At 43.1% G+C, this 22,520-nt stretch overlaps 1 protein-coding gene across 1 annotated transcript; it reads right to left on the bottom strand.

Moving 5' to 3' along the window:
* Positions 1-756: 756 nt before the first annotated feature.
* On the bottom strand, positions 757-21,834 carry LOC130565166 (arylacetamide deacetylase-like). The gene is made up of 4 exons (XM_057351749.1): positions 21,735-21,834; positions 20,405-20,552; positions 2,147-2,324; positions 757-2,024 (listed from the first exon to the last, which is right to left on the bottom strand). The coding sequence occupies exons 1-4, from the start codon at positions 21,832-21,834 to the stop codon at positions 1,404-1,406; spliced, it is 1,047 nt and encodes a 348-aa protein (XP_057207732.1). The 3' UTR covers positions 757-1,403.
* Between the last annotated feature and the right edge of the window lie 686 nt (positions 21,835-22,520).

Genomic DNA, 22,520 nt, shown 5'->3' with positions numbered 1-22,520 from the left:
GAGAAATTTCTCTATTCTGTATCCAGTAAACTGTAGCACAATTTTTGCAGAAAATATGGAATACTTTTACAAAATTGGGCCAAAGGTGCAGAGGATGCCATATTTTTTACATTGCCTCCTATTGACAAATCGCTTCACTGTATTGTTTCCTTTATCTTCTCTGTAAGTCGCTTTGGATAAAAGCATCTGCTAAATGCCTGAATGTAAATGTTATTTGTGCAGTTGTGTACCGTATTGTGTTGCATGACCAGTTTATATTGTTCTTTGGTTTTTGAACTTCTATTGTCTTGTAAGATCATCTTCATCTACTTTACAGTAGTGTAATGTTTTATTTGTATTTTATGCTAAAGCTCATTCTTGCACTTTGATCTGCACTCTTTTATTTTGTATATTCTAATACACACTAAGCTGTCAAATTATTCTCGAATCCCACTAAGAGGTTTTAGTAACAGTGTTTTGAATTGATCTCACCAGTGTCTAAGACTATGTTGCAGTGTGGGTGATTTTGAGGGCTTGTGTGTCATGTCTGCGGGAAAAGCTTGGTTTTTCAGCAAGTTTGAATGGTTTTGAGAAGAGAGCTTCATTTTGACCCGAAAATAGGATGTTTGGGGAATTGGGTGAGATGTTATGGATTTGTGTTTACTGTTTTGAGAATACGAGGCATAATTTCAAGAAATATGTTTAAGCAATAGAGAAAAACTGTAATAATATGTAGGCTACAAAAAAAGTATACATTTCCTTGAAAATTTAATGTCAGCCACAGCATGCTTACTACCCCAGAAAAGAGTAAAAAAACAAACAATTTAGCATAATGTCACATTGTTTTATTGTGGGATATTCTTTCCATCGACAAGGTCACAAATGCAGTTGGTCCATGACTACTACACGAGTAATGTTATAAAAAGATTATCCCAAATGACTTCATGTTGATCAGTGCATTTAAACATTTATATTAGTATGACACATTTGCTTTTATTTTGTTTACTAAGCCTACATTTCAAAACACCAAGTTAAACTCGTTGTATAGTTGATATATTTGAAGAGAGGCAGCGACTCGGCTGACAGTTTACTGCATATCAAACCTTCAGGAAGGTAAAACAGCCAGCAATATAGAATTAAATTCAGATAAATTCATCATAAACATATACATAGTTGTAAAATGTAATGTAAAATGTAATACTTGACCGTGTGAAACAGTTAAGACCAGTGTTCCTTAAAACCAGATGTGGCCAGGAATGTTTATGCCATGATAGACCATCAAATACAATAAAAAGTGTGCCATTTTAAAATATAAAAAAGTGGTGCACTGTAAACTACAGAGCAAAAAAATAAAACTAAATAAATAATGTCATCTGAACCAGTCAAACGAAACTGATGCATAAAGCACTGTTGCATTCGACATGTTATAAATTTTGCTTAAGCCATGTAACGTAGTTGTCTATCATCCTACGTCCAATCTCAAAGTCTGAGGGCCACACAGTGAACATAAGTGCACCATGAAATCCACCGGGGTAATGTTCATGTGTCACATCAACTCCAGCATTACGCAGGCGCATGACATACATTAAGCCGTCGTCCCGCAGTACGTCATACTCGCATGTCAGCACATACGTCTTAGGCAGTAACCGCAAAGTTGTGTCAGGCACCAGCAGTGGCGATGCCCTTGGATCTATGAGCCAACGGTACGAAGCAAAAGAGTGTACTGGATTTTTTCCGATGGCCACAGGTGGGGCACTGTAATTGTAAGTCTGTCGGAACGAATCCGGTAAGTATGAACTCCAGTTCACAAATTTAAGCAGAGCAGCTGATTCCGGATTATTGTGTGTGTTTGTCATCATGGCACGGAAAAATGACTTATCGCTGGTGAAGTACTCGCTCCAAAACCGAATCATCAGTGTGCGGGATAATATAGGCATATGCTGGTTCTGCTGATAGGAGGGGGTGTTAAGGTCTAGAGCTTGCAGGACAGGATAGATTAAAGCCTGGACCTTCAGGTGGACATTGTTCCTTGAGTCCTGCTGCAACTGATTACAATTATACAACATAAATATACAACTAGACATTCAACTCACCACATATTAAGCAACATTGATTTATTGTATTTGATATTCCTAACATTATACAGTTCTCCTGTACATTCCCTTACCTGCTGGGCCACAGCAGCTGCAAGGTTGCCTCCTGCACTGTCCCCCGACACAGCGATTCGTTCTGGATTGATATGGTAGCTCCTCAGAACGTCAACATCAAGGAAGTACTTTACCACACCATACACATCCTCAAAAGGGATAGGAAAATGATACGCTGGTGCTAGGCGGTATCTAAACAGAACAAATTATTATTGGTAGTGTATAATTCTATTATTATGCATGTCAGAATTGGGAAGGAATATTTGAATAACATACATATGCTTTTAGTACAATAGTGCTGCAGTAACAAACGCAAAAAACTGGTACCATTACAACCAGAGGTGGACAGTAACGAAGTAAATTTACCTGAGTACTGTACTTAAGTACACTTTTTGAGTATCTGTACTTTACTTGAGTATTATTTTTTCTGAGTACTTGTACTTTAACTTCACTACATTTGAAAGACAAATATCGTACTTTTTACTCCACTACATTTATAAAAAGGTCCAAAAGTAGAAAATGGTTTCTATGCAGCAGGGTTTCCTGTGTGCGCAATTTATCTGGCTTGCGATCTGCCAGGACCTTTTACTGTTGCCAAGTATTTCAGTTTTTCTAAGCTCGCGGTTTTCCGGCAAGCTTTGAATGGCCATTTGGCAGATTTTTTTAACGCAAATCTGGCAACTCTGGGATCTTCCCCGCTAAACTAATGTAAACGTAGGCGCTGCTACACCGTTGATAGCGCTCTAAAAAGGCAAATAGAACAATAAAAGACGAAAAGGGCACATGTTAAAGTGTGGTGTAATCATCTGTGGGTTACGATCAGTCAAAGATCGTAGAAACATTGTCATGAAAATGATCGGCATAACGGCTAAACGGTAAATAAGCATCACATACACCTTGAGCTAAGAGTGCGTGTTAACTTCTGATCTGCTGCTATATCATTTAAAGCGATTTGGAAAATGAATGATGTTTTTACTGAAGTAACTATAGTTGAAGTATTCCTGTTGAAATAAAAACAATAGAACCCTGCGCAAAATACAACATAAAATGTAATGGATTTAATGGTTATAATAGGAATTGTACTATGGATACTTGTTGTCTACTTGTATGTGATGGATTCTATTGATGGAATGGTAAATCCTATTTGAATAAAACCCAAAACACACTACAAAGAGGAATTTAATGAAAAAATCTCATTCTAATTAAAAAATTCATTGTTCTTTCAGCAGGGATGGTATTTGCAGTAAAACCACAGTATCCTCAAATTGACCATTTTCTATATATAGTCCATACTCCAATATATATATATATATATATATATATAGTCATACTCCAATTAATAATCTTTAGTAAAACCACAGCAACTAAAAATACCATAGTTTCATTATACCAGCTATAGTTTATGTTTGTAGTTAAATTATGGAAATACAAATGGTAATAAATCCAACAAACACATGGCTTCTACACTTGACTATTTACAAGAACCTTACTACTTACTGATAAATTGCTGCTAAAACTGGTAAAAGGAATATACAAAATAAAAAAAAAACACTGCTCATTAATACATATAGGACTAGGTGGATAATGAGGATAATTAGGCTAAATGGATTATATCTAAACTAAACATATATGTGCTAAACATATAAAGCTCTTAAAGGAGTTGCTCACTGCAAATTTTGCCCCCATTGACTTTCCATAGTAGGAATAAAAATGACTATGGAAAGCCAATGGGGGCAAATTTTGAAGTGAACTACTCCTTTAATACTTAGCTCTGTACTAGTGTTGTCAAAAGTACCGGTACCTCGGGTCCAAGTCGGTACCTAAAAATAAAAAAGTTGTCAGTACCTAATTTTCATAAGACCCGGTACCACCGATGTACCAGGTCAACCGGGTACTGATGCTCTGTCTGACAGGTTGTCAGTCGGAAACTTTTTATAGACGCAATAAAACGTGATGAGCGGATAAGTGCGGCTCCGATCCACAAGAGATGCGCACAGAAATACTTCAGATTAAAGTCATATCACGAAGAAAACAAACAGAGTTTTGTGGTGAAACGAGGAAACATCCGGATTTAAGTTAACAAGTTCAAGTAAGTTTCAAATTCTGTTCGCGTTTGCATTATGAATGTTGTAGCATATGTTAAATTTAAAGGTTACGTTAAAATAAACGTCCCTGTTTGCGTGTTAATTTGTTAGTGCCAATGCTAATCCAGTCAATTGTCCTTATTAACCATTTAATGCTTTTATAACTGTAATGGGGTAAAATAAATGGGAGGACAGGATGGGGTTTACAGTACCTATTTTATATAGGCATATCTGAAATCTATGTGCTAGAAAACGTCTTGGTTACAGATGTAACCTCAGTTCCCTGATGGAGGGAACGAGACGTTGTGTCGAGCCGACAGATGGGGTTCGTCCTTGAGAACCAATCGCTTCCGACTACTTAGAAAAGGCCAATGAAATTGGCGAATGAAATTTGCATGCCGGACTCCGTCCCCGGATATCCGGGTATAAAAGGGAGACGGCGTGCCTCATTCATTCACCTTTGTTCTGAGGAGCCTGAGACCTCTCACGACTGCTGCAGTGNAGCAGCAGACTGAGGAGGATGTTCATCAGCATCAGCAGAGAGCACACAACAGTTTCAGCAACAATTAACTTATACTTCATGTATACAAAATGGCATTGCTTTCTATACATTTATATTAACAATGAGATTTATTTAAAAAATTGTTTCAATTAGCATGTACTGGTGTTTTGCTTTGGTACCGAAATTGGTACCGAGAACCGTGGAATTTTACTGGTATTGGTACCGACTACTGAAATTTTGGTACCGTGACAACACTACTCTGTAAACTGTGATAGGCTATGTGAGACCAATTTTCTTTTGTTGCACTTATGCTTTTTGTTGTCCTTATGTTGTTCCAATTGCTTCCATTGTTTCCCTCATCTGTAAGTCGCTTTGGATAAAAGCGTCTGCTAAATGACTAAATGTAAGTGTTAATACAACTGATACTGTGAGCTACTCAGTGTATTCAGTAGGTTGCTTCAGGGGCATAAGGTATACGACAATAAAACAATGCACAACTGACATAAAGGAAATTTACTTTTAATACTTGAGTACTTTGAAAAGCACGTACTTCTGTACTTTTACTTAAGTAAGAATCTGTCTTTACAACTTTTACTTGTAGTGGAGTAATATTTGACTAGTAGTATCTGTACTTTCACTCAAGTAAGGAAGTTGTGTACTTCGTCCACCTCTGATTACAACACAGAAACAGAAGAAAATGTGGAAATGGACAAACATCAAGTTGGGCAATCTCTGTTAACGCCAGAGCAGTTATTAATTATTGGTGTAAAAAAAAACTCAGTCCAAACTATAAGCACACGCCTGTTAGACCAGCAAAAGATGTCAGCAGCCTTGGTGGGAAAGGCCTAAGAGCTAGCAGGCTTGGAATCCAGAAGACAGGCCCAGAGCAGCAGAATTAAAGACCAGGCGGCAGCAGGCGAGATGGGGGCAGGTGAGCGAAAGCTCCAGGGAAGGCAAACTGATCGTCGTCAGCACATAGCTGACAAAAAACATGAACACGGGTGGCAGACCATGTAAAAAATAAACCTCAACAATACAAGCCAGGCTGATCAGGATGAGGTCATGACAGGTCACCCCCCTGAGCGAATAGGGTCGGGTACTAATTGATTCTGATCCCGATTCTGCTGATCAATTCATAAATTACTAGATAGACTGTCGGTGGTGATGTCACTGGCTGCGAGAGACCTGACAAATCTCGAAATTTTATTTTTGAAACTGCAATTTTTAGCTTTTGCATCTCCGTTTGAAAATGAAATTGCAGGTAATTTATTTACTTACCGTTGAAAATCAGGGGAAGGTTGGCAGGCAGTTTTCAACACTGATTTTTATGTACTTTCCCAATAATAACATTTTGGTTTATTTTACCCAAATAAGTTATGGATTGCAGCTGTATATATACATTAATAAATAAGAATATAATGTAATTTCTGAATTAAAGGCTGAGAAGGCAAGCCTGTCTAGAAAAGTTTTTTTTTTCATGTTAGTTGGAAGTCTCTTAACATCCAGCGAAACATTGGTATTTTTATAATTATATATCTTCTGTGAAAGGCGTAGGGTCAAAAAACGTTAGACCAATTACTGCCCTCGGTCCGAGGGCAATGATACGTTGTAACAAAGTTCAATGTAGAGAAGGAAGGAGGCGGGAACCGGCGAACATTTAAACAATAAACTTTAATCAAAAATAAACAAACAAAAACACGGAAGTAAAAGGCCGGCAGCCACCTCACGGTCGACTGCAGGCCACACAAACATAAATAAAACTTAACATTTCCGGGCCCGGTCCTCTCTCGTCGGCAGTCCCGTCGCTCGTCCTCATATGCTCCCTAGCTCCCCGTGAGGCATGCGGGACCGGTGCGCGTACAGCTGATACTCATTATCACTCACGCCACCGGCCCCGCCTTCCTGCCCCACGGCTCTCGTCCCGCCTTCCTCGCTACATATGTCATGTGTACATTTTCAGTCAGCGTATTTTGCATCCCACTGCGCACCCTGTTCATGCAGACATCATGCGTCATCAGTGCGATATGCAGGCAGCGGGACAATGGCGGACAGAGAGCAGGTACCTGGAGATGTTCGTTATTGTAGTAATGTAATTCACTTTGTACTGTAATGTTTTCTCACCGGTGAATGTGACATGACTTCACTGGAACCGATCCAACAGCTTCTGGTCTGTGTGCGCACTCATGTGTTTTGGAGGAGGCGTGGCTTTGGATGGTGATTCGCGAGAGGGAGGGATCATATGATTGCACTACTAACAGGCAAACGTTAGCATTTTCCAAATTATCTACTCTGCCTTTAAGTAATGTCTTAACCTTTGCAGGCTCCCTATTGGCTGATTCAGATGTCAAGGGGGGCCATTTTGTGTTTAAATCATTATAGTCCTTAAAGCCACAATATGGAAGAATTTTGTTATGAAATATCCAAAAATCACTTTCACAGTGTGATATACAGTATTTCATGCAGTTGTGTACTTACATTATGCCAAATGTTCCCAAGAATGTGCAAATCCAGAGAAATTCCTATTTAAAATAATGGCCCGTCCCTTGTCTCCCTTGTATTTGTCGCATATCAGTGACTTAATATCCGCTGCTCTGCACTACCCTCAGTTTCCGGTTGTAGAAATTACAGCAACACGCAAATGCGGAAGTGGTTATACAGCATCTGGGATGCAGCATCTGTTGTCCTGTTACTATGCATCCCGATTACTCTTTGGCATGTAAAGGAAACCAAAAAAGGTGTAAACGTAGGACAAATGAGGCAAGCAGGCTTATGGACAAACGAAGAAATAAAACAAGGATTAATATCAGCGTGGCATTTTCTAAATGGAGAGAGCTTCGTGACCAACTTGGACTCGACAGAGACTCTGCTCTCGCATGTGTTTTAATAGACAGGTAAGCAATTTTTTTTTAATGTACACGAAATACTCATGCACAGATTAGTTGAATAGTTATGAATGCAGTTACCCTTTGAAATACAGTATATGTCGCACAAAAATATGTAGCCAGTAACGTTACTTGTAAATACTGTGGGTTCGTTCAAATTTACTTTTTAAACGACGACTGTATGACTGTTTTAAGGTAAAACTGTGTAGCTTTACACTACCAAATCAAATAACAAAGTCCAATATCAGTCGCGGGCTGACGTAGCATTACATTCCACGTTTCTTGCAAGCTAATTCATTACGATGACATAAAATAAAATTCATTCATTACCTCATCCATGAACATGATGGGCGATCTCCATACGCCTCTGGATGGTGAAAACGACATGTCCCATAATTCCACTCTCCTACATAACGTCATTTAGCTTCGCCTTTTGATGTTGTTTCGAAAGTGCACCATCTAGCGGTCAAAATATTCCATATTGTGGCTTTAATTTACAACACTTAAATCAGAACTTAAGAATCAGTCTTAAACGTTACTGAAAGTTGCTACGTTGATATGAGGATTACTGTGAGCGCTAATCCGTCAGCCAACGGCTCGCAGACCGTTCGCACCTCGTCTCGCTCATCTGACCATTCCCCATGAGATGGTCCCACCGTCTTGTTCCTCAACCACGTATTTGGAAACGGTGCGTGATGATGAGATGTCCGTTGCAGCATCGGAGGGTGACTTACTGGCATCTGACTCCGACGATTCCTCGGAGCTCCCTCCCTCGGGGGGTCGAGCCCAGGAAGAAGCAGACGTCGAAATGTCAGCCATGCTTTCCCGGGCCGCCGGCATTGGGTTGCAGTGCACCGCACTGCCTCTCCCAACGCTCGCGGCTGGATACATGATACCTCGGGTTTGAGAGCAGCTCCAAGCCGCACTCGCCCCCAGTGCCATGTTTTCCCGGAAGTGCATGAGGAACTTAGTACGACCTGGAATGCCCCCTTTCGGTGCGTGCATGTCAACTAGTTCCATCGCCCTTCTTCCCTCGATGGTGGGGCAGCTAGAGGATTCGTCGATGTCCCCCAAGGGCTCGACCTAGACTCCCATCCAAAGCATGTAGGTTTTTTCAGCATCTTAGTTGTCGAGAGCTTACTCTGCTGCGGGCCAAGCTGTCCCCTCTCTCCACGCTATGGCCATCCTGCAGGCCAAGGCATTGAGAGAGCTCCACGAGGGTAAGACCGACCCAGCGTTCATGCAGGAACTCCGCGCCGTCACCGACCTCGCTCTACGGGCGACCAAGGTGAACGCGCGGGACCTGGGATAGGCGATGTCCACACTTGTGGTCCAGGAGAGACAACTCTGGCTGAACCTTGCACAGATGAGTAACACCTTTCTCGACGCACCCATCTCGCAAGAGTGGACTGTTTGGTGATACTGTGGAGCCGCAGTTCTCGACAGTAAAGAAGCAAACAGAGGATATCAAGCATATCCTCCCCCGCCGCGATTCGGCCGCCCTCTGGCCGTCGAGATCCGGTGCACCGTCTGCTTCCCAGCAGCCCTGGTCCTCTTCGACGCCTTTCAGTTTCGGCACCCCCACTCAGGCGGCCCCCCGGAAGAAGACATCGAAGAGGAGACCACCACCCCGTCATCAGCCGTGGCGGAAGCCGAAGCGGACCTCATGGGAAGACCCCAGGGTTCCTGCCCCGTCCCAACAGCCCACTTCTACGAGTTTTCTCTCTCTCTGGGTGTTTATCACAGCAGCTCTCACCCTCTACATGACGGTGTTCGGCAACTCAACGTTGCGTCATGGCGAGACCCAATGTCGAGGATAATCATCAGCCTAAGCACTCTCAATCGATGGTGCGTTGTGCTACATCATCGCCAGGCAGGTAAAACAACAGAGCCGATCTCCTCTCCGGGGTCCCCCCCACGGAGAGGGATCCGCACTGCCAGCCATCGAAAAACCCCCCGGGAGGTCGATGAAGCAGAACGTACCCCTAGCCTCCCTGTCGGTCCCTGGGAGCCTGACAAGAGCTTCCCAAACCGTCACGGTAACTACGGGATACGATCCGTCTCGGCTATGTGGTCCAACTCCCCAGACACCCGCCCAAGTTTCGGGGCATCCTTTCAACCTCAGTCAGAGGCAAGGATGCTCCCGTGCTTCGGGCCGAGGTCGCCACCCCTCTGGAGAGGAAGCGAGGGTTTTACAGCCGGTACTTCATCGTCCCCAAAAAGGGGGTCGCTAGATCTGCGTACCCTGAACAGGCACCTACTCAAGATGCCGTACAGGATGCTCACGCAGAAGTGCATCCTGGCATCTATCAGATGACAAGATTGTTTCATGGCAATCGACCTGAAGGACGCTTACTTTCATGTCTCGATTCTCCCTCATCATCGCCCGTTCCTACGGTTCGCTTTCGAGGGTCGGGCATATTAGTACAGAGTCCTCCCTTTCGGTCTGTCCCTGTCCCCACGAGTCTTCACGAAGTTCGTGGAAGCCGCCCTCACTCCCCTCAGGGAGAGAGGTGTGCGGATACTAAACCATCTCGACGACTGGCTCATTTTGACACACTCGCGAGTTCTGTTATGTACATACAGGGACCTAGTGCTTCGGCACCTAGATCGATTGGGACCACAGGTCAACCGAGAAAAGTGCAAGCTCTCCCCTGTGCAGAGCATCCTCTTTCTTGGTATGGAACTCAACTCTGTCTCCATTACAGCGCTACTGACTACTAAACGCGCTCAGTCAGTGATGAACTGCCTGGAATATTTCAAGCAGTCAGCGGTCCCCCTGAAATTCAGAGGCTACTGGGCAAATGGCATCATTGGCGGTGTTGATACCCCTCGGGTTGATGCACACGAGACCGCTCCAACACTGGCTACAGAGTAGAGTTCTCTGGAAAGCGTGGCACAACGGCAGCAGGCAAATGGTGATTACGCCTCTCTGCCGACGCACCGTAACCCCTTGGTCTTCAATGACCTTTCTACGGACGGGGGTCCCTCTCTGGCAGGTCACGAGGTGAGTCGTGGTGAAGACAGTGCCTCCCTGCAGGGTTGGGGTGCCATGTGCAATGGGCAGGCAGTGTCAGGGCGATGGACGGGCCCCCGCCTGCGCAGGCATATCAACTGCCTAGAATTGTTGGATGTGCTACCCGCACTGAAGGGGCTACAACCGCTCGTGCAGGACAAGCACATGCTGGTCCGGTCGGACAGCACAACTGCCATAGCGTATATCAACCACCAGGGTGGCGTTCGCTCATGGCAGCTAACACGACTCGCCCGACGCATCCTCCTGTGGAGTCCACAGGTGAGCAGATCCCTGCGAGCCACACATATCCCAGGCGACCTGAACCAGACAGCCGATGCGCTCTCTCGTCAGTTGATGACTCGCGGAGAGCGGCGACTCCATCCCCGCACAGTCCAGCTCATTGGGTACAGTTCGGGCGGGCTCAGGTAGACCTGTTCGCCTCCCTGGACACTACCCATTGCCAGCTAAGGTACTTCCCGTCCGAGGCCCCCCTCGGCATGGATGCTCTAGCGCACAGCTGGCCATAGGACAAGCGGAAGTATGCCTACCCCCTAGTGAGGCTCATTGCACAGACCCTGTGCAAGGTCAGGGAAGAGGAGCATCAAGTGTACTATTTGCGCTATACTGGCCCAACCGGACTTGGTTCTCGGAGCTATTGCTCTTGATGACAGCTCCCCCCTGGCTTATTCCCGTGACGAAGGACCTGCTTTCCCAGGGGAAGGGCACGTTATGGCATCCCAGGCCAGACCAGGGACGGGACGGGGACGAGGAGATCCTGAGTGGCATACCCCCTGTGGCGGTTAAGACCATCACTCAGGCTAGGGCCCTGGCCACTAGGCGGCTATACGCCTGTAAATGATGCCTCTTCTCATCCTGGTGCTCTTCTCGAAGAGAAGACCAGCGGAGTTGTTCGATCGGGAACGTGCTGTGCTTCTAGAGACTCGAGAGTAATCTCTCCCCTTCCACACTGAACGTGTATGTAGCCGCTATTGCCGCTCATCACGACCCAGTTGCTGGTAAGTCTCTAGGACAGCACAACCTGATCATCTGGTTCCTAAGGTGCGCGGGAAGGCTACCGTATGGAGCAAAAATTGTGCCTAAACTTAACAAACAAATCCAGCTTTTTTGCAAACAAACGCAACCTTTTTTGCAAAAGAAACTAAACTCTGAAACAAACAGAAAGCGTTTTACAAATACATAATGCAATTTGAGAGAAAATGCAAAGGTGTAACATATAAATGTACTGTGTTTAAGTCTCACCTTTTTATGAGATTCTCTCAGCTTGATTTTCTCACAAATGTGATCGTCCAGATTTTCTCACAAATGTGATCGTGCAGACTTTCTCACAAATGCATGTGCAACAGCAGGTGGTGCTATTGGGAATTAGTTTCTATAGGAAGAAGCCATGAACATTTCCTTGCGTGCCACCCTTGCCAGTGCCAGAAACTGAATTAATTTCATTCATCAAGTTTCATTCAGTTAGTCTCATGAAATTTATTGAAACTGTTAATAATAATCAGTTGCTGTTCTTAATAATAAATAATGAATTATGCATTGGTTTTAATATACAAATAACGTACAACAAACTGGATGCATTTGCAATGTTGTCACCCCTTCCACCCCATCTCATTCTCTCGTTCTTGTTTCCCAACTGTTTACGTTCACAAAACAAACTACTTTTTCAAGGATATTTTCTTATAAGGGAATTTTGACATAATTTTGTGTTTATATCAGGGCCAGCTCTAGGCATGGGCAGGGGTGGGCTGAATCCCCCTAAACATCTGTCTTGCCCACCCAATGAGAATCAAAAAATAACACCAAAAATTGTTGTATTTTCTATTGGCTGAAAGCAACGTCACTCTTCACTTCACTGCTCTGGCTTTAGTTTGTAACAGAGAAGCATGCTACATGCTACAGGTGGAAGCAAAATACTGTGCAAAGGAATTTTAGACGCACTGCACATATGTAAAATTAAGCATGTCAAATTAATTGTGCAGTAAAATCAGATTCATTTCTTCGTTTTTGCGGTCTTATTTTGTGCTGTTAACAAACAGCTATTATTTGCTTGCAATATATAGGCTAGATTTTAACCTATTGACTTTCAGTAATGACTGAAAGCTCCCTCTTCCGAAGCTCCCGCTTCAGAAATAAATCTGTTTCTCTCCATCTCAAACACCCCAATTCACACTGCAGGTGGTAGCGAAACAATGTGCAAAATAGTTCAGTTTAGGCGCGATGCGCGCTCACGATACCACATAAAAAACAGCAGACACGATGTAAAGTTCATTGTGCAGTGTAATCAGATTAATTCATTCAATTCATTAAAAGAAATTAAACAGAAATCAGTGATCGTTCAGTGAATGGAGAATGTTCTTAGCCCACTTTATTTTGTAGGCTTCTATTTATGTCCAGTTTACATAACCGCTTTATTTAAGGTGTAAAACATCAATGAAATGTTGTCTGTTTTTTATATTTATATAAAAATAAATCATTTAAATCCTGCATGTATTGCAGTCATATACTGCAGTGTTTGTTGAATTCCAACAAAAGCAAACCTCAAGAGTGACTGAGCACGATAACAAACTAATTAAAAAAAATCTGGGTTATTTCATAAAACATTTTTTTACGTTTTCTAACGTTTTCTTAGTTTTGTGTTGCTTAAAACTAAATATGAACTTGTTTTTGCTGTGTTTCTGTTTTAAAAATGCAGATCATCTTTTCTGTTTTCACCTGCTTTCACCAGTTCATTTTCTCCAAATAAATAAAAATAAATTATATGAAATTTGGGAGAAATGTTGTCAAAAGTTCACAGAAATAAACAAAAATGATCATTTTACCAAATCACATTCTTATCAGAAAAAGAGGAAAATACTTTTTAAATGGACTCTTAATTTTGTCTGCAGCTATACTGTCTGTGTGGTTGGGGTATATCCCCACCCAGGATATCTGCTAGTCCACACTTCTGCACCTGGCAGGAACCGGGCCTGATTTATATTTATTTATATTTTTATATGTCAATTTTTTGTAAGATTTCAGTATAGTATTTTGCGCTCTTTCTGAGATGTGACTCGGTTTTTAGTGATTTTTCTGCATGAAAGTTGCACTGATACATATGTTTGACTTTTATACATAACAACTCATAGATAAAAAGTATTTAACATTATGTCTAAACACTATGGCATTAAAGTAGAGAGCTTTCTAGGCTATAAAAGATGGAAAAGCAAATAAATCGTCGTGGCAGTTGTTTCAGTCAGTCGTCGGCTTTGTTTGGTTGCCATTAGCCTATTTAGGTTTAAAATGAATGCTGCTATTTTTTTGGCTATTTCAAGCTATTTGGGCAATTTTTGCAATAAAATAAACCAGCACAAAAAAACAGTAATATAAATCTAAGTCAAACAATTGAACTATCTGCTGTTTTGGGAGAAGTTGCATAACTGAGAAAATCTGTACGGTCACATTTGTGAGAAAATCTGCACGGTCACATTTGTGAGAAAATCTGGACGATCACATTTGTGAGAAAATCTGCACGGTCACATTTGTGAGAAAATCTGGACGTCACATTTGTGAGAAAATCTGCACGGTTTAAGGTGAGACTTAAACACAGTACATTTATATGTTACACCTTTGCATTTTCTCTCGAATTGCATTATGTATTTGTAAAACGCTTTCTGTTTGTTTCAGAGTTTAGTTTCTTTTGCAAACAAGGTTGGGTTTGTTTGCAAAACGCTGGATTTCTTTGTTAAGTTTAGGCACAATTTTCGCTCCATACTACCGCCTCACCCGCGCTCCGTACCCTCTTGCGACCTTGATGCAGTCCTGGAGCCCCTCGGAGATGCCGCTCTTTCTTACCTCACGATGAAGACGGCTCTCGGGATGGTGCTCAAGAGGGTAGCAGACCTACAAGCATTCTCCTTGTCCACAAATTGCCTAGAACTCGGGCCCGGTGATTCTCACGCTACCCTGAGACAGGCACAGGCACTCCATCCATCACTAAGAAAGCACTTCCTGCGGGCGGGCTGGGCAGAGCAGCCCTACCCCTTAGGCCGGGTACCAACTGAGTTATCCACAACATAGCTCTAACCGGACCTAGCGGACGTTGTAACCCCCCAGCAGGGCGGTTCCGTCTGATGTATCCTCATGATTGGATCCCATCTTGGTAACCCATGACCTTCCCTAGGTGGACCTCCACCTTGCGGTTAACTCCTTCAGTCCGCACATTCCTCTCATGAGTTCTCCCCTAACGGTGAGACCATGTTGGTATCTCCACTAAACTCCTCCCTGCGGTAGGAAGTTGTCTCTGTAGCGCATCCCCCATTGAGGAAGTAACGCTTACCCAGTGGCTTTACGGTACCGGGCGGCTTCTCGCTGTTACAGAAACAAGGTCGACGCCTGTGAGGCCGAAGGCAGGGGCCTTCCCACTTTTCAAGAAAAGCTCTGTGACCCCCTACCTACACACTGGTAGGTTACAATTTCGCGGTAGCACTCACGGCTGACACGCCCAGGCCAGTCACCGTCGCTTCACTAGAGATTGTGACAGGGCACAGTGTTGTGGCGTTTTCCATAGGAATCCCATCTGTCGGCTCAACACAACGTTGAGAGACCGACAGAAAGGGAACATCTTGGTTACGGATGTAACCTCAGTTCCCTGATGGAGGGAACGAGACGTTGTATCCTTCTTGCCACAACACGTGCTACCCACTGCAGCAGTCGTGAGAGGTCTCAGGCTCCTCAGAACAAAGGTGAATGAATGAGGCACGCCGTCTTTCTTTTATACCCGGATATCCGGGGGCGGAGTCCGGCATGCAAATTTCATTTGCCAATTTCATTGGCCTTTTCTAAGAAGTCGGAAGCGATTGGTTCTCAAGGACGAACCCCATCTGTCGGCTTGACACAACGTCTCATTCACTCCATCAGGGAACTGAGGTTACATGAATAACCAAGACGTTTGCTTCTGTTGGATTTTGAGGGGTGTTGTTGGGAAGTCGATGAAACGCATGGCAATATTTTAATTGCATGACAATTATTGATGAGCACATCAAGACATTATTATCCACTACCATCTAATGAGAAAGGACGCTTGGGGTTTGATTATATTCATGGATGTCCCTTGTATCACAGCACACGTGAACAGTCAGGCAGTTCACCTCAATCGAGATGTTTTATGAGCTGCTTCTGTAAGCCTCCATGAAAGAGAGAGAGAGGCAAGTCAAAATTTGCGCATTTTACTCTAGATAAAATCCATTTCATAATAGGTAAATGGACTTTATGGCTTTAATAGCTTCATGGACAAAACATTTGAGACCCCCATGTTTATCTATTCCAGTTATTCCAATCAATAATCAATACAATACCATACTAAAGAACTGTTTCCGTCTTAGTTGCAACAGTTTTGAAAGGTCTTTTTCTGTTGTGAGATGCCTGTGCTCAGGCCCGGCTCCAGATATGAGAAAGGTCTGCCAAGTGATTTTCCAGGTGGGCGGAGGATTTTTTTTGCCCAAAACTACTATACATAAACTATTTACAAAATAACTATATAGCTTTTTGAATTATTCTTACGTCTAGTATTAATATTGTATAACATTTATATTTTTACATTCTTATATATATATATATATATATATTTAAACATTTTTTTACAATTTTTTATATATTTTTTTTTACCCCACAACAGATCAATTTTGTAACTTTAGATTTGATGAAAACATAAAAAAGAGCTATTTATATCACAATGATATTCACAACATTAACTTTCTGCTCATTTTAGAGAATTCCATCACAAAGGTTTTTTTTCATCTCATGAAGCATTGTTTGGCGGAATGGTGTCAAAATTCTTGCCAGAGAAGAGAATGAGCTCTCACATGAAGCAGTAGAGACACCCATGACCATTGCAGAATCATACAATGTATGAAGGCTTGCAAATGCATTTTTGTATTACTGAAAGAGTTTGCAAACAGCAGAACATTCAGCATCAGTTGGAAGCTTTTTAGACAGCATTGGTCTGGCAACAAGAATTTCATTCTGGAGTTCGTTTAGACTAAAGTATTGTAATAAAGTTCGCAAATACTAAAAAAGTTAATTTGTTTTAACTGCCGTTATATTGCTTCGTTCTGCACGTCCATTAACCTCAAAGGTAGCAAAGTGAATGAGCGTATGCGGAGCGGGAGCAGCGCGTAAGGAGAGCATTGGCAGCGCGTCCATTGTCCTTTCACACCGGCAGCGTATGCAGCGTGCACCTGGGCACCTGGGCACGTACTACAATGCAATTTCGAATTACGTTATTTTAAATACATCAATGAGCAAAATATCTTCCAGAACTTCATCAAAAAGCTTATTTTGTGTAGATTTTATAACTTTGATTTGTTTGATCCGCCTGATTCATGCTCTTTTAGATTCACGTAGTACAAGTTATAAATAAAAAGCCATCGTGCTTTGAAGGAGATGATTTAAGTCAAAGGGTTTACTCACCATAGTAGAGAGTGATTGACTTGTGATGCGATAGCTTTTCTCTCACACATCAGCAATATAAGCTTAACATGATGTGTATGTAGTTTTATCTGTTTTTTTTCATAATGATGACAGTGGGGTTTAGACAGTTTACTGTCAGCGCAATGCGATCGTTTTCCCCTCTTTCATATGAAATATAAGCATAACATTTCAGATACTTGTAGAATTATAAATCCTTTAAATGTGCTTTTGTGGTTTGGCCAAAAAAACTCCTGACAAAAGTGTTTTAGGAAGTCATGGCAGTCATGGCCTAATGGTTAGAGCAGTGGTCACCAACCCTGTTCCTGGAGATCGACCGTCCTGCAGACTGCAGCTCCAACCCTGCTTCAGCACACCTGTCTGTCATTATCAAGCAAACCTGAACACCTTGATTAGATATTTCAGGTGTGTTTGATTGGAGTTAGAGCTGAAATCTTCAGGACAGTCGATCTCCAGGAGCAGGGTTGGTGACCACTGGGTTAGAGAGTCGGACTCGTGACCAGAAGGTTGCCGGTTCGATTCTCAGGGTCGGCGGGTAACGACTGATGTGCCCTTGAGCAAGGCACCTTAACCCTACTTGCTCCCTGGGCGCTGCAGTGATAGCTGCCCACTGCTCTGGGTGTAAGTGTGTTCACGACTTGCTGTGCGTGTGTTCAATACTCTCTGGATGCGTTAAATGCAGAGGTCACATTTCGGGTATGGGTCACCATATCTGACAAATAGGTCACTTCATTTCACTGTTAAAACACATTAGACACCACTTACAGGCTTTAAAGGTAAAATTGTTAATTTTTCCTGTCAACCCATCTGTATTTTGACTGTAAAGAGTGCACTGTCACTTTAATTGAGCGTGAGCAGCGCAGCAAAAACAGACTCTGCGCCAAAATGATCGCTGCACTGCTGTTTACGCGCCGCTTCCGCTCCACAAGCACGCGCTGCTTACGCTTGCAGTATGAATGCTCTCATCTGTTAACGTGTGCGCCGAAAAAAATATGCGCTGCTTACGTGTGCGGTGCGGGAGTGAAGCGGGCGAGAGAGTCGCGCCGACTCTGTTCACTGCAATGGAACAGTTATTTCACAACGACAGCGGTTCACGGATCCTATCTCTCAACGACTCTGGGGGGAGGCAGGGTAAGCAAAACTTCTGATAGGGTGGGCAAAGCCCACTGTGGAGCCGGGGCTGATTGTACTCCAGTATGAAAGTCATTGATGAGTTCGGGTGATAAGTGTTCACCTCAGAGGTGTTCAGCTGGGTTCAGATCTGGACTTTATGTTCTTCCACACCAGTCAGAATCAATCTTGCTTTGTGCACAGGGGCATTGTCATGTTGGAACAAAAAAAGGTCCTGCCCAAACTGGTGCTGGGTGATTCTCATGAAATATCAGATTTCAAGATGTCAAACATGATTTTTTAAAAAGATACTTGCATCAACAGATTGCCATTTTAGGGCATTAAAAACAAGGTCTGTCATGTAACACATTATGTTACTTTTTACAAAATAAGAACTTAAAAATCTCATTACTCTAACAGCTTAAAAATGTCCATTTCGTTGCATGGTTCACTAAAAGAAAGAGAAGGCATGATGTCTAAGCACCTTTTTATTAATCATACCTGATTAGACATTAATAAAGTATAAAATTTAAATTTCTTTTAAATGTGGAAACCTACCCGTTACCTGAATACTGTCAATGTCATTAGTTTTTTTTCACTAGTTCACCTATGCAGATAATAGCGTTTGCAGGAGAGGAAAGAATATACTTATTTGGCATGCTGTCCGGGGAGCATCCAAGCTCGCCGGTTCCTAACAAACCCAGAACACTCTCCCCTTAACGAGGAGAGTGCGCTGACCTCGGAACGCTGACCTCGGAATCGGCCCGAACCCAGAACTCACCCCCCGGAATCCTGCTATAAAAGCAGGTTCAGGGAAGGAGGGAAGGTGGTGGAGGGATGCTGATTACCGTAGAGATGATGCAAGTAAGAACAGCTGCCTTGTTTATAGCAGTGGTTCCCAACCTGGGGGGCGCCAGAGTTCACATGAGGGGCGCGGGAGCTGACATGCTTTGAGGTATAGCAGCATAAATGTTCCACTAATCATTTTAAATAAAAATATTTTTGTATGTTTTAAAAAAAATCATGTCCTTACAATGCCAAGATAATGCAGTCAAAAATAGTTATATCTTGTATAAAATAATTATTTCAAATTTTCCGGCTCCATCGGCATTCACACGGGGCTTCGCGGTAGCCAGAAGCACTGTCATTGGCTGTTCTCGCTATGAGACTCACATGAGAAACGTCCTCTGGCAGGCGTCAAAGTTCGTGTTAAAATAAAAATCAAAAGGAAAAATAGCAGAGAAACGTAAATGCGGTGATTCTTCGTCAGAAATAAAGGAAAAAGTTTAGAAGCTATGACAAAACCTACGTAAATTTAGGATTTATTGAAGGACAAGACAAGTCTCAGCCAGAATGTGTTCTGTGGTGAAAATTGGTAAACGACAGCATGAAACCACCAACCTGAAAAATCACCTGAAAATGTATTTGAGTATTCAAGTAAAAATGTAATTAAAATCTTTTATATTACTCATATTTAACCATTTCATTTAATTTATTATTGAATTATTTCATTTAATTTATTTATATTTACTATCTATATATGTGTGTTTGAGTAGCAATTATGTGTGTATACACACACACACACACACATATATGAGGGTTGGGGGGGGCTCCGATTGTCATATATGTACGTGGGGGGGCCCCAAGGAAAAAAGGTTGGGAACCACTGGTTTATAGGATGGCTCGCTTGAGTTGACAAGTTAGAAGCCGTGATTGCTGATGCGAATCAGCTGGGCTTGATTATATGCTTCGGCTCCTCCCGAACTTTGTTAATGAAACATCATTTCACGAGTTCACCTATGCAGATAATAGCATTTGCAGGAGAGGAAAGAATATGCTTATTTTGGCGTGCTGTCCGAGAGCGGGCTCCAAGCTCGCCAGTTCATAATGAACCCGGAACACTCTCCCCTAAATGTAAAGTGGCTGGAAAAGTGATCTGCGGGATACCAGATTGAAGCAAAACAGATTTGAGATGCTTTTGGAACCAGAAGCGTGAGGCAGGGCGGTTCGAGTCGTCGACGAACAGGGGATCAGAATAAGATTTGGCCTGTGGTCTTCTGAAGCGGAGGTAGGCTAAGAGGGTTTGGTATGGTTGTATTGGGGACTGGAGATTGAATATGTAGATGAAGTGGCCACTCCTGGCCTGATCTGTCTTGCTTTGCTTAATGAAGCATGAAATTGTTTCAGAATCCATCACTGACAGGTCGGAGATGGTGGGGTGAACTGAGGGATTGAAACTGGACGTGGTTGAGATCTCTGAGCATCTCAGAAAGCCGAAGAACACCAGGATGAACATGGTGTCAAGTGTGCGTGCCGTGTGCTTGGAGTGATATCCTCTGATATTGGAGACTGGAAATGCATTTTGACAACACGTCTAGAGTTATGGGTTGCCTTGCATCTGGGTTGGGCTCCCTGAATGCCTTTGATGAGCATGGCTGTTTGGGAGCTGCTATGTCTGGGGAGGGTTGCGTTAAAAATGAGCTTGTGGAAAAATTGCACTCCGCTCAGGTAGCCTTTGATTGAGCTGGCTTGGAGGTTTTTGACGGTGTTGAGGAATGAAAAGAAGGAAGTGATGATAAGGAGAGAAAAATAGGGGAAGGGGAGGTTGTAAATGTGGTTTAATCTTTTGAGTTTCCTCCATGCAGTCAGGTAGGATTGGAGGGTCCTGGGGGAGACGGCTTTGATGATGGAGTTGAGAGAGGCATCTAGCAGGGTTTTTAGAGGGAGGTTCATTTGAAGATCAGCTCCAAATAAGGAGGGACTGGGGGTCTGCTTCCGGCGCTAACATTCTGAATTTCTGGAATGCAAAAAGAGAGCGTCAGCAATCTGGTTTTTTGACCCAGGTATATGTTTGGCCGTTAGAATGAACTGATCGCAAGCCGAGATCCATATAAGGCGTCTGAGGAGGGGCATTTAGGCGGGTGAATGGGAGCGACCTTTGTTGATGCAATGCACCGTTGCTTCGTTGTTGCAATGGACAATGATGCTGGAAGAGGACCATTTTTTCCCCCACAGGTCTGACGCTGCGACTAGCGGGTACAGCTCGAATAATGCTGATGATGCAAGAGACTGTGGTAATTTTAAAAGCTGGGGAGGCCAGGTAAAAGTGAACCAGCGGCCTTCGTAAAATCCCCTGAAATGGATGGAAGGAGCGATGGTGGTAAATTGGCGGATGTAGACGGGGAGAGAGACCATGTCGTTGTAGAAAAAAGACAGGATATTCCATTGATTGAGGAATTTTATCCATAAGCTGAGCTCATTGCAGCATGCGTTAGTTAGGTATATTAGATCCTCTAGTAATGAGTGGAAGATGCGAGGGAGAGGAGATGCAAAATGAACGGTCAACCTTGCGGGAAGATGCGCATCGCGAAATTCAGGTGGCCGAGAATAGATAACAGCTTGCATTTTGAACAGCGAGGGGTGTCTATGAGAGTGGGAGTGACCAAATGATGCTCTCAATCTTTTCCTTTGGCAGAGAAGCCTGGAAATTGGGCGAATCTAGCCTGATGCCTAGAAATTTGATGGACGTACTGGGTCTTGCAGTTTTCTCTCGAGCGAGTGGAATGCCGAGCTTCGCGAAAACTTCTGCTCTCAGAAGATGTTCGGCTGGGATTGAGTCGGGAGACGACATGATTAAGAAATAATAAATCATCAAATAAATGGATGAGGTAAGGAATTGCATAGTTGTTAGAGAGAATCCAACAGATTGCCTCTGACAATATGTCAAAAATTTTCGGCCTGTTTCTGCATCTGAAGGTGAGGTGGACAGAAAAAATAATTCCTCTCGCCAACGAATGCAGAAGAGATGCCAAAAGTCTGGGTGAATGGGCATTACTTTAAATGCTTAAGTGATGTCGACTTTGACCAGCCAGGCTCTGCTTCCGATCTTTTTGATCAGTGTGTGGCTTGATCTATGTCATGATAATGTAGAGAAAATTCCATGAGCGAAATGAGACTATTAATGCTTGGAAAAAGGGAGCTGTGGGGGGACGAGAGGTCGAATATGAGGCGTTTTTCCCCAAGAATTTTTGCGTGGCGACGCCGATGGGGCTGACGCGGAAAACGGTGAATGGGGGAGCGGCAAAGGGGCTGATCAAAAATTTATTGTCAATCTCTTTTTTGATCAGGAGATCGACCGTCTCGGGTCTGCAAGTGCAGCGACTGGAGATTGGGGCAGGAAGAGGGGGTCTCGATGCCGGGATTGAAGCCGTTCGTGAAACCGGTTAAGAGGGAATTTAGATAATTCAGAGAACAGGTGCAAAACATTGACAAAACATCATTTTTTTTATTGCAAGATTTGTACGCAGAGCACACAAG

The sequence above is a fragment of the Triplophysa rosa genome, linkage group LG14 (assembly GCF_024868665.1).
Source record: "Triplophysa rosa linkage group LG14, Trosa_1v2, whole genome shotgun sequence".
NCBI classification, from domain to species: Eukaryota; Metazoa; Chordata; class Actinopteri; order Cypriniformes; family Nemacheilidae; genus Triplophysa; species Triplophysa rosa.
Note: the sequence above shows the minus strand (reverse complement) of the source record. Positions and strands in the feature narration are given on the sequence as shown.

Excerpts from the sequence above, each read along its gene's own strand:
- LOC130565166 (XM_057351749.1), bottom strand. The coding sequence starts at position 21,834 with ATGTCGTCTCCCGACTCAATCCCAGCCGAACATCTTCTGAGAGCAGAA. Across the intron at positions 20,553-21,734 it reads AGAGAAAACTGCAAGACCCA|TCTCCAATATCAGAGGATAT; the intron begins GTACGTCCATCA and ends ATGCATTTCCAG. Across the intron at positions 2,025-2,146 it reads CAGCTGCTGTGGCCCAGCAG|TTGCAGCAGGACTCAAGGAA; the intron begins GTAAGGGAATGT and ends AATTGTAATCAG.